This window comes from Chamaea fasciata, unplaced genomic scaffold (genome assembly GCF_029207755.1).
Source record: "Chamaea fasciata isolate MVZ Bird 193981 ecotype frontalis unplaced genomic scaffold, bChaFas1.0.hap1 SCAF_16, whole genome shotgun sequence".
NCBI lineage: Eukaryota > Metazoa > Chordata > Aves > Passeriformes > Sylviidae > Chamaea > Chamaea fasciata.
In genome coordinates this window covers 3,495,112-3,507,506 of record NW_027094101.1, presented here as the reverse complement: position 1 = coordinate 3,507,506, position 12,395 = coordinate 3,495,112, and the positions used below count along the sequence as shown (strand labels likewise).

At 43.3% G+C, this 12,395-nt stretch overlaps 1 protein-coding gene across 5 annotated transcripts; it reads right to left on the bottom strand.

Annotated features, from left to right (window-relative positions):
• Positions 1 to 498: 498 nt before the first annotated feature.
• LOC136298082 (acyl-coenzyme A synthetase ACSM3, mitochondrial-like) lies at positions 499 to 12,012 on the bottom strand. Of its 5 annotated transcripts, none has more exons than XM_066198542.1 (14): positions 11,874 to 12,012; positions 8,137 to 8,402; positions 7,150 to 7,360; positions 6,492 to 6,699; positions 5,939 to 6,082; positions 5,356 to 5,512; positions 4,819 to 4,898; positions 4,046 to 4,169; positions 3,225 to 3,305; positions 2,986 to 3,087; positions 1,939 to 2,066; positions 1,739 to 1,838; positions 1,007 to 1,126; positions 499 to 601 (listed from the first exon to the last, which is right to left on the bottom strand). In XM_066198542.1, the coding sequence occupies exons 2-14, from the start codon at positions 8,335 to 8,337 to the stop codon at positions 500 to 502; spliced, it is 1,758 nt and encodes a 585-aa protein (XP_066054639.1). In that variant the 5' UTR covers positions 8,338 to 8,402; positions 11,874 to 12,012; the 3' UTR covers position 499. The 5 variants fall into 5 exon arrangements, with proteins under 5 accessions (XP_066054639.1, XP_066054640.1, XP_066054642.1 ...); XM_066198543.1 differs by lacking the exon at positions 11,874 to 12,012 and adding an exon at positions 9,713 to 9,777; XM_066198545.1 differs by lacking the exon at positions 11,874 to 12,012 and adding an exon at positions 9,709 to 9,772.
• Between the last annotated feature and the right edge of the window lie 383 nt (positions 12,013 to 12,395).

Genomic DNA, 12,395 nt, shown 5'->3' with positions numbered 1-12,395 from the left:
AATTTGCACCTTAGCCTAAAGCATTTTGGGTCTTCTTTTGCCTCAAATTTAACCATTTAAGTAGATCTCAAATTCATCAGGATGAAGAGAAGTGTTAAAAAGAAATGTTTTTTTTCCTTCCACTCTGAAAAAATTTGAGAATGTTACAGTGGTAGTTATTGACAAGAAAATATCAATATGCTGCTGGGACCCACCACAGGACAAAGATAATTTTTCTTTATTTCTCTTTTATTTATATGTATCTAAGAGTTGTAGTTACACCTTCCCCCCCCACTCTACTACAAATTACTTGTAACTTCTGCCTCCTGAAAAATTTCTAGGTCAATGGCAAAAGTGGTTCCAACAGCACATATCGTTGACCCATATGAGTATTTTCTACTTTTTCTTCCACAGTTTGTTTTTCCCAATGTTTCCAATTGTTCTGGGTCATAACAAGTGCCATGTTTGACATGTTATGGTTGGTACAGGTAGTGGAATATTTCTCTTCTTGTTTTCCAGATCACTTTTGCTCTTTTTTCACATTTTCCCACTCTTTGTTCCTTAGAACCTTTCTCTGAATTTTCCCAGAAACTGTCTTTGGCAGATCCAGAACAAACTCCACCTGAAAGGCAAAAATACATCCTAGTTAAATTCCCAGATGAAGGAAAGACACACTTTCATTATGATGGGGGGTAAAAGATGGGAAGTTGCACAGCCAGGGCTAGGATGGCGAAATGCTGACTGCATGCCTTGCCCATTTGAGCTGCTGGGAAAACCCCAGTACTCCATGAAAGAAAGACTGGGCCCTCGTGAAGTAAAATCTCATGGCCATTGCTTCCCTTTGGGCACTTTCTAGAACACACAGCCAACCCAAGGCTACAGCTGCAACAGACCCTCTCATCTCCTTTTATTTCATCTAACTCTGGTTGGAGTTTGTCAGAATGCTGTTGAAGAAGAGCTGAAACAGGAGAAAAAATGCTCAATTTCTGGTACAATTAGAGCACCTGTCTTTTTGGGCTGTCCTTACCTTCCTTGGATACTTGTAAGGTGCAGTCAACTTCTTGACATGTTGTTGAAGTTCAAGAGTTAACTTTTCTCGATCGTGTGATACAAAAGCAGGAGCTAAAACAAGGAAGGCTTTGACCACCTGTGCCACAAAAATGAAGGGATTGCATTAACTTCCAGAGGTGGCAATAAGGGGATACATTTGTTGTGAAAAGCGAGTGTCAAAATTCAGAATGCAAAATGTGAGCTTTCTCTTTAATTCCCTTTTCCATTAGCTGTTTATTACAGAATGCTGTGTGGTCAAGGATCCATTCCAGAGGAGAGGATTTTTTTTTTCCTTATTTCAAGCTGTATTTTTCCCCTTAACATTATATCCTATGAAAGCTGAAAATCTTGATCCTGTTGCTCAAAGAAATGTTGCAAAGTTCAAAAAATATAAAGCAACAATTAAACACTCTGGATATCACTGCTACAGTGCACTAAGTGACAAAACGAGAAATAATCAAAATTTCATTGCTTAGACAGAAAGATCACATGATTAGTCTGAAAAAACAATTTTTTCCCCACATAAAACCCTGCTAAATAAATAATTTTGAAATGGTAAGATCTGTCAAGATACGGATTTTAAAAATGTTAGCCCACCTAATTTCAAATGCCTGCAACACTGAATTCCAAGGAAGCCTAGTACATATAAGGGTATTGATGTTTCGAATAAAGGGTATTTCTTTGACATCTTTCAGCTACTTTGTTTTACCTCCCCTCGCACCGGGTCGGGGCTGCTGACAACAGCTGCCTCTGCCACTGCCGGGTGCTCTATCAGGGCACTCTCCACTTCAAACGGGCCAATGCGATACCTAGGGGGGCACAAGGACAGCTCAGCCCCAGCACACGGAGCAGCCCATGGGCATTTCCAGGCTGCATTTCCGGAGGGAAATCTAAAAGGAAATGCCTTACCCAGCAGAATTAATGATATCATCATCCCTTCCAACAAACCAGACATATCCCTCTTCATCCATGGTTCCTCTGTCCCCAGTGAGATAAAAATCTCCACGCACAGTGGCGGCAGTTTTCTCAGGATTATCCTGGCAACAATCAAACATTTCCAAAAAAAGCATCTTATTGTTAGTGAATAGTAATTTAGCATTTACTTTGCAGTGATGCTAAAAGTGATAAAAAGAATTATTTAAGTTGTTCTACAAATTAGTGTATTCAATACTGTTTTGTATCTTCAACTAAAAACCACAGAGCCATGTTAATAAGCAGTTTGATGCCTGAAGAATGTGACAGCTGGAAAAGAGCACTGCACTACATACATAGAGTGTACGTAGAGATTCCTGTTCTAGAGAAAAGGTTGTGCTCTATTGAAATGCCCATCTATCACAGCAAATGTGTAACCCACAAAAAACATGTAACCCACTCTGTTCAGGGAAATGATTTATCATTGCAGGGGGCTGCCACAATAATGACCAGTTAAAAGAAACTTTTTTTACCCTTAACTGACAGGACCAAAATGCAAATGAGGTCACCTGCAGTTGAAAATTCATTATTTGCATTGACCTACAGGACCTCTGTATCCAGTGTAACCTCTTGGTTACACAGGAAAACACTTTGACAACAGAAGACACTAGTGAAAACCAGAAGATAACAGTATTGAACTGGTAGAAGTTTCTTATCCTATAGTAAGCAATTACATTTTACAAGTTGTTTGAGGATGCTACAAAAATCCAAACACTATGGAGGTTCAGAAGAGGATTAAAAACAAAAATAGCTCCCCCAAAGCTTATTCATTATGATAGTTCAATTGCAGGGAACAGTATCTTTAACTCTGCCTGATTCTACTCTTTTCTTAAGAATGTCCTGCACCTCAGCACCACCACACACTGATCAGGCTCAAAGTCCTCAATACCCCAGTGAGACCTTCTGAGGATTCTGCACGGCATTCTGCTCCTGGCAGAACTTTGCCCCGGGTCCCTCCCAGTCTCTCAGCAGAGTCAGGCTCACCAGGTACCCGGAGAACATACAGAAGGGTCGTTTGGGTTGCACTCGGATAGCAATGGTGCCCTCTTCTCCTGCAGGCACAACAACCCCTTGGTCATCTACGATCTGCAGCAAGGACAGACACAGCAGGAGTGCTTTGATTAGCTCAGAGGAACAACTGCTGCAGCTCAGTGCAGGGCAGACAAGGGATGGAGACAGCGCTGCCTTACTCTTCTACCCACAGCTGCCACATATCCACGTACCTGCACGTCATAAGGGGGAACAGCTTTTCCCAATGAGCCAGGTTTAATTTTCATTCCTTTCATATTGGCACAGATTGCCACCTGCAGAATAGATTTTTTACAGATTTTTAAAAATTGTTGCAACATCTTGTAAAATTTATTATTGTTTGCGTTAGACAGGACTCCTCTTTGTGACTTCGATGTGTCAAAAAATCAGGACCAAAGCACTGTGGTTCTTGAGGACATCAGAGACATGTTGAGAGGCATTTCAGGTCAGACCTGTATCAGCTTGGTTTTTTTGAGTCTGAGCCAGTGGGCTGTCCTGCAAACACTTGACTTTGCAGGACAGCAGATGTGAAATTATTACAGATCTTATTTCAATAATGGGACAATTAATTTGGGACCATTTCAAGGGCAAAATGAGAGAAGGCCTGAGATCTGACTCTAAATAGTTTTGTTAATGTTCATTTACAGAGAAGTCTGGGATGTGAGCTGGTTTAATATTTGCCAGTAAAACCTCAGACAGGCCAAATTGATAGCTGGAGCAAATTATTTTTTACGGGGTTTTTTTGAAGTAAAGATGACAAACGGATCTTTTACAACATATTTGATCTGAAGTGTCTCTGGCATGGTTTTTGCAACGGTCTAAACCATTAAAATATGCAGCTTGCTGATTCTGAAACTGTGTATCATAATTATACGAAGCAGTCTTTTTTTTTTTTTTTTTTTTTTTTTTAATCATATAAGTCTATCTCACCTTTTCCACTGATTTATCAAGGACATCATGGCTCAGGTATTGTTACCTTTGAATGGGTATACTGCAAGAATTAATGTAAACGTACTGTTTCACTCTGGCCATAACCTTCATGGATATCCAGCCCTGTCTGGTATTTCCACTTTGCAAACACTTCAGGATTCAGTCCTTCTCCTCCAGTTACACAGTGCTTCAGTCTCGGGAACTTGTAGCTTGAGAGGAAGAGAAAATGAAATAATTCTCTTAACTCCTAAAATGAGCAGTGAGCAACCTTAACCGAACAGACCTCCTCAGCTTTCCAAGTAAACCTAAAACTGAAGGAAAGGCTGATTACAAAGACAGAATGTGAGCTCTCTGCTAAATGAATGACCTATGTGACAAGAGTGAGTACCTCAACAGAGATGTGAAAACTCCTTGCAAACCACTTCTCACAAGCTGGGTATTTTAGAGAGTTACAAACTGGTGGGAACAGCTGCCAAGTAACTCTCAGCATGTGAAGCTCCCCTAACTGCTCCCTCCATTTTCAAGCATGTCAGAACAACTCCGTGGTGCACCAGTAACTCCCTGATCTAAAACACTGACCTAAATTGAACTGTGAACCCTAAGTTCAGAGGAGGTGACAACTTAAAGAAACCTTGTTTCCTGTGTGCTGTCTAGCCAAAGACCCAATCCTGAAGCACAAGCAGCCTATGGTGTGACTAATTACTGTCACATTTTAAAACTGAGAGGCTTCTTTACTGAGAGCAAGTTGTACTAGTCAGGTTGCCTTTAACTGAAAAAGAGAATTAAGGAACCTAAGGAACTAAGCATTGAGATCTGTCCCAGCATTATACCCCAGCCTCCCTGCCCTCCCTGCTGTACCTGCTCATATCATGTTGGACCAGCATGTGGAAGGCAGTGGGAGCCGTGCAGAAGGTGGTGATGGGGTATTTTGAGAGAGTCTAGAAAAATAGGAAGTTATTCTGTTGAAAAGAAAGTGAAATGGTGTGTCTGACCTTGTGAATGCGCAGGTGATTAACACCATTTACATGCTCAAATGTCTGCAAGATGAAAACAAAAAAAATGCTGTACCAGGCAGTCCAGCTCCTAGAAAATACAGAACCTTCTGTCCAACAACAGTCACTCAAGTAAATGAAGGACCAGTGAGAGCAGTAGCTCCAATTACGTTTCTCTGGGGGGTTTTCCAAGGTGTCTGTATCCCAGGCTCAAGCCTAACTGGTGATAGGAAACTAGACCAGAGCTTTTCCAGTATTGTTCTTGGGAAAGTCAAGGTTTATGCCCCACACAAGAGGCCAATGTTGAGGAGAATCGTCCAGCTGAGTGGTTTTGAAAAATAGCTGGGAAGAAGAATAGGCATTCTGGTACCTTTGGATTGCTTGGGATGTGGGGATTACTCACCTCTCCAACAACTTCTGGTTTAAACACCGGCATATTGTGTACAAAGACACAGGATCCACAGATCCATGGTCCAAAAACACTGCCATAGGCTGATTTTGCCCAGCCAGTATCAGAGGTATTCCACATTATATCAGAAGGAGTCAAGTTCAACCAATACCTGATGAAAAAGCAGAGATGAAAAAAACTTTCAGGGAAAGCAAATCAGTACCAAGCCACAAATTTATACTGAAGTGTAACTTTTAAGGTATTATGAAATGGCCCAAGGTTGCTTTGGTTCTCAGGGAAGGTTGACCCAACATGAGAGCACTTGACTTCCTCTGGTGTGGCTGCAGGGACATTTTCATTATTGCTCCACTGCTTTCAGCCCTGCAACTGACACAACTCTGCACATGATGAGCTCAACCAGGCCTTCAAGAAGCCTTTAATAACAAGGGGTTTACCATGAGAGGGGAAAGATTAGGAAGGTGCAGATCCTACAGTCATGATGAAATGCCTACATTTACTAGAGTTTTATGGTCATGTGTTCAGTTTCATGCAGATCATGTCACTCAATCAGGATCTGGGAGGAACTGCAAGGTAATACCTGCCAGAGGTTGCAAATCCAATGCCGTAACTGCAGTGGGTGTGCAACACCATTTTTGGGAAGCCCGTAGTTCCACTGGTAAAATACACTATCATTGGGTCTTGACTCTTTGTCTTGACACACTGATGGTCAGCAGATGCAACCCTTCAGAAGAAATGGTACATTCCAGTCATTACATGCAGATTTCCATCAGGGAATAAGTATTTTTAATGGTTAGGAGTTCAACAGGAAAGTCGTCCCAATTATATGATCTTACTAAAGAAATAATTGCAGTATATATCACAGGGAAAAGTTGGAGAACACATTTGCCTGTCACAAGTACACTCTGAATCACAAGGCTGAGAAACAAGAAGCGGAAGGACCTAAAACTTGGCTCCCAAAACCTGGGTGACATGAATCTGTACTTAATGCAGTGTAATCACAATGCTGTGAGTTGACAGAGATGTGTAACTCATTGGTATTATGAAAATTCCCCCAAAACTCATCAATGTCACCTGACTGGTACAGCTCCCTTCACCTCACAGGCAAGATGGCAAAAGAGCTGGATACTCACGCAAGGAGTTCTTTGAGGTTCAGCCACCCATCCCTGCTCCCTTTGCCTACAATGAGTTTACTTTTCAGGAACTGGCTGCCGGGCAGGACAGATTCCACTGCAGGTGCCCGTTCATCATCAGTGACAAAGCACTTGGCCTTTGAAGCCTGGAGTCGGTATAAGATGTCTTTGGCTGTTAATTGGGATGTTCCTGGAATAAGAACAACTCCTAGGAAAAAAGCAAGAAGCAATTGAGAAAAGTCAGCGTTTCCCAAAAGTACTTGATCGCGTCTCTCTGTGGGTGCAGATTTTATCCATCATGGATGTTGAGCAGTTGGAAAGCAAAGTAAAAATAGATATATTGAATTATGTGTAACATTAATTATGTAAGTTCTTCCATTACAATCTCAGCTCCCCTACGATGGATGTGGCCAAGTCTGCCCTTAGGCTGCAGCCACTCAGCCCTCCCTGGCTTCCCCTGAGGATGCCATTTGACTGGACCATGTCTGGCCCTGTGGTTCCTGTGTGGGTGCTGCCAATTCTCCTTCTAGGCCAAAGATCAGTTGCAGAGCTCACAAGTGAACATTGCTGTTTGCATTTTCTCCACCCTAATCTAACCCATGGCCTGTACCCTCTGTTTGCTTTCTCTCTGCACCCAACAAGTCAGGGAGTCACTCACCTGCTCGCATGCAGGCCACGTTCAGGAGCCACCACTCAGGAACACGAGGCAGAACTGCCACAACTCTGTCTCCTCTCTGCAAACCACAGGCCTCAGAAAGTACATTGGCTGCCTTCCTGGAGAGAGAGCTCAGCTCCGCAAAGCTCAACTTCACCTCCTCTCCCTCATCATTGACCCACCAAAAGGCTGGATTTGCTGGTTTAGTTCCCTCCTACAACATGTGAGAAGATGTTAAAATAAGACAAGCCCTAAAAGTTTTCACTTCAATACAAAATAAGTCCTAATTAAGCAAATATCCCTGGAAATCACTCTCTTAGGGTGACAGCTGTATTTCTCACAAACAAAATAAAATGGTGCTTTCCACTCTGCAGCTTATACTGCTCAGTACCATGAGGAAAACTGATTTGTGTCATCTGAGATTTGTTCCACTGTGTCCTCCTTTTGGCTGGAATAGAGTCAATTTTCTTACTAAGTCCTGGTAAAGTGCTGTGGTTTATGAATTTAGGATGAGCATAGTGCTGATAATACACGGATGTTTCAGTTGTTGCTAAGCGGTGCTTACTGCACGTCAGGGACTTTCCAGTTTCCCACACTCTGCCAACAAAGAAGTGCATGAGGAGCTGGGAGGGTTCCTAGACAGAACAGCTGACCTGAACTGCTCTAAAGGATATTCCACACCACAGGAGATCCTGCTCAGTTTATACCCTGGGGGGAGGTTTGTAGGGAGGTGTTTGGGGATGGGCTGGGCATCAATCAGTGGGCAATGAGTTACCACTACTGCTACTAATATGATTATGATGATTATTATTATAATATTTCAATTCTTAAACTGTTCTTTCCTCAGCGCATGGGTTTTACCTTTTTTTCCCTCCTGATTCTCCCCTCCATCACACTGCATGTGTGAGATCCAGGGGCTCTGTGGTTCGGAGTTAGACAGCTGGGGTTAAACTACAACTCAATATTTATGAACTAAAAGACAAATACTACCTTTTCCAGTCGTGCCCATTCATCTAAGACATCACTTGCAAAGTTGAAATATTCTGGCAGTTCCTTTTTACCCTGGCTTATAGATTCATAATAGGAAATAACTGGAGACGAAAGAAGCCTGTTGTTTCCATGGAATGTTCTGGAAGGTGACCTGAGAATCCACAAACACTGAGGGATCCAGGATTTAATAAATGTTCTCATGATACGTGGTGTTTTATCAGACGGTGAGGGGAAGGAATGAGGTGCACACCTAAGGAATCGGTCACCTGGAATGAAAGAAAATATATTTAAACAAATCTGTGGGAAATCAAGGCACAGAAAATTCTTGGAACCTCGTGCATGCAGGCCAAATTACAGCAGAGAATACCGGGTTTGACCTGAGACCTTGGAAAGGCTTCCAAATTTAGGGACCGTAAGTAAGGATGTAGGTTTGTAGTTTAAGCAGAGACATACTGACCTAGGTAGCTGAAAGTTTTAAAGGTTTTAAAATTAAGATACAGAAGTAGTTATAAAGGTAAAAAGAAGTTTTAAGGTGCAGCAAGTAGTCTTGTGTGTCACTATATGATTACATAATATTGTCCCCATTGCGGCAGGATACAGTTTCAATTATCCATTGGTGTGAAAGTTAAAATAATACGTGTGGCAGTAGATTATTGGCTAATAAACCTTTAAAAAGCCCTGTAACCTGTGGCCTTGTGACCGCTGACCACTGACGACCACTACCACGAGCTCGTGGCGTATGCAGTGAAGACGTTCTCCCTCCGTGAGACTGAGACAATAAATCCCGTTTTAAGACGTCTTGCAGTGGTCCCATCTCTCTTAATATCCCGATAAAGGGGTGCCCCGCTCTCGCCACAGCTCGGGACGCCCCGAAGAACCTGAGACAAGGGCAGCTACGGGAAGATGAGTAGCGGGAGATGCTGATCTTGGAGGAAAGATGAACGGGAACTCCCCAAGCTGGTGAAAGGAGCCAGGACACCCGTGCGAGTACGGAGGGCGCCCAGAAAGAACCCCTGACCCTCGAGGAAATCAGGTGAGCTTCGGGGAACGTTGGGCAGGCATGCAGTGGAAACATAAAGTGAGAGACGTGTGCGAACGCTTAAAAACCTTCCTAAAGTCTAACTCTAGCACCGCGTCCGAGCATGAGCCAACAGATCGGCTATGCTGGGCGCAGAAAAACCTGCCGGAAACAGAAACACATCCTCAGGCGGCTTTTACCGGGTCTTTCTGGGACTCCGTCAGTGTTCGATTGTACCATGCAGTGACAGGCCGAGATTTTGCAGCAGCCAAGTTACACCCAGCCCTGCCGCGTTAATGAACCAAGTTGCGAGCGAGTTAGAAGTCCCCGCCAGCAGCGGCGTGAGCGGCCCCCCGGCAGAAACCACCGCCGCCGAGCCTGCGAACGGCCCCACGCCCGGTCCCAACGAACCCGTGAGGGGCCCCCTCGATCCCAGGGGTGGCTCCCCCAGCCTCCTAGACGTGCCCCCCGCCGGCGCTACAAGCGGGCCCCCGCCTCGGCCAGCTGCCCCCTCGAACAAGAAGAGTTTGAAAACTGTGCGGGTTCGGAGTTACCTACAGCGCACTACTGCGCATGTGCGGCACAGGTGGCCGGGCACCGAAATGGCGGCCCCCTGCAAGGACCTTCCGTACAACGAAACGGGCGATCCCTTCGCTTCCGTACAGCGAGATGGCAGCGCCCTATACGAGGCGTGCACAAGGCCGCCGACGCCATTTTGTAACCACTGAGATTCGCAGCCTCCGCCTACAGCGCCACCTCTGACCGCTTCTATTATTGCAAGGCGGGGGGAGAGGAGAGCGGAACGGAAACATCTAAGCATGTATAGCAAGAATACAACAGCGAGAAAAGGATGTTTTCCAGGGAGAAGGGACAGATCTGCAAGACGCAGGTCCACCAGATCCGGAAAGAGAGCCCTCAAAATTGAAACCAAAGGATTTTTCAGAAAACAGGTTAAGATTAAATGACGGGGGAGGTGCAGGCGGAAAAGATCGGAGAGCAGCAGAAGACTGCCCGCCTGCAGAAAGAAGCAGCAACTGCCAAGAAGCAGCTTCGCGGGGAGATGGAAAGATCTTGTCAGGAAAACTCAAAGAAGAGAACAACAGCTATCCAACAACCCAGAAACTTTAGATTATCCAGACAATCCAGTTATGAGTTGATGGACTATTTAGTGAAGTCACTCAACACTGCCAGACTGATGGTTCGAATGGCCCAAATAAATGTGAAGTTCCCCATCCTGCTTTCTCATTTTTTTTTACCTTCTGTGTTGTATTAATCTGGCACCTTGTCTGTATCTCAGGTGATCCTTGCATAGTTTTGATGTGTTCTTTTGGGCTGTTAATTGCTCACAACTTTCCTTCCTCAAACACATCATCAGACATTAATATTTGCATTAGAAGAATGTCCCTGCTTCTTTCATCAAAGCATTCACTAGCTGATTCCTTTTCCTTGCCATGGAGCTGAAGAATATTTCCAGACAACTTCCACCAACATTCTCACTATTTATCTTCACCAGCTGCTGACTCATATGTCCACTCACCACATCCATTCCAAGGACTTTCACTTCAGTAATCTCTAACACAGGTCCCCAAATTTGATTTACACACTGCTTGCCTCGGAACACCTCCTTGTCTTTCCTATGTCTCAGCAGATCTTCCAGGAGGATCTGCTCCAGGACCTTCCCAGGCACAGAGATTCTACTTGCTGTAAACACCCTCTTCCGTTACAAAACCACAAAATTACATTCAGGTAGACTGTGAATCAAATACTTTTTACTGCAAAATTTTTGTGGCCTGAGTGAAGCTGCAAAGTTTTGCTCTTTGCCCCAGGTTTTTAAACTCATTTTGTGGTCTTTTACCCCTTGTCCCATGTCTTCAATTGTAACTGTTTACTCTCACAACTTTGATGCATGGATCTCAGCATTGGTCAACTTTCATTCCTCAAGAAAAAGTTACTTATTTAACATTGGAACTACTGCCTTATTCCTTAGCAGAACCTCACACAGTAATATTTAATCTGCCTGTCAGGCAAATTAGTTCAAATACACAGAGCTTAACACAACTTAATCTTTTCAGTGATATCTGCCAACATGAACAATCTGGATGCAGATTTCCCCCCCAGAACAGATATTTTGTCAAAAACAACAGAAATTCATGGTGTTCTTCACATTTCTTGGACATTGTGGCAGAGAAACACTGACCAGTTGTAAACAATCCTTAGTCACTTAGGAAGATGCTTCTCCTTTCTCAGTCTGCTCTAATTCTCTGATTTAGCTGTAACTTGCATATTTCAGAGCATTCTGATGACAAAGTGTACACAATAGCCTATGAGAGAAAGAGGAGGGACGTAATATTTAGGAATATTTGGGGAAATGAAATTCAAGACTGACAAGATGAAACATTTGAAGTTTAGGATTCCCGAGTGCTCTACAAAAACATCTGCCAAGAAGACTGTGAGAGCCTTCAAGTTTTAGCACTTTCTCAGCTGCAAACGTAGAGGTGAAAATGAAGACAGAAAACTGAGGAAAAAACCGAGTAACGGCAAAGTTCCCCGAATGAGTAGTGAGAATCAGAAATGATTATTCCTGATTTAATACCATTTGCTTTGCTCAGGGATCATCAACATGAGGAGCTCAGATAAATAACTTTTTCCTGACTTGTCTGCTATGGACAGGAGAAATCAGGAGTTGCTGGGGGAGATCCTCTTCATTCATTTCACTCACCTTTCAGGACATGCTTCCCATATGATGCACTGTAGAGATCAGCTGTTCCCTGGAGATGTGAATGCTGAGCACTCCTTCCTAAAGGTTTTGGAGTGAAACCCTTCTGACTTAATTGCTCACTTCTACTGGAGTAACGAGAACAGAATGTGGAACAAACAGACCAAGCAGCAAAGCTCTTTCTGTGGAGTAAGTTTTTTTCTTGTAATCATTTACACCATAGTTAATTGTGTGTAATTTGCACCTTAACTTAAGGCACCTTTCCCTCCAGTTTAACCATTTAAGTAGATCTCAAATTCATCACGATGAAGAGAAGCATTACAAAGAGATGTTTTTTTCCTTCCACTCTGAAAGAATTTGAAAATATTACAGTGGTAGGTTTTGGGTGTTAATTAATTGCTGATACCCACCTCAGGACAAACACATCTTTTTATTGATTTCTCATTTATTTGTAATTTTCAAACCCTTGTAGTTTCACCCATTTTTTTTAAAGAATAATGTTTATACAAATTGCAGTAAAACAAA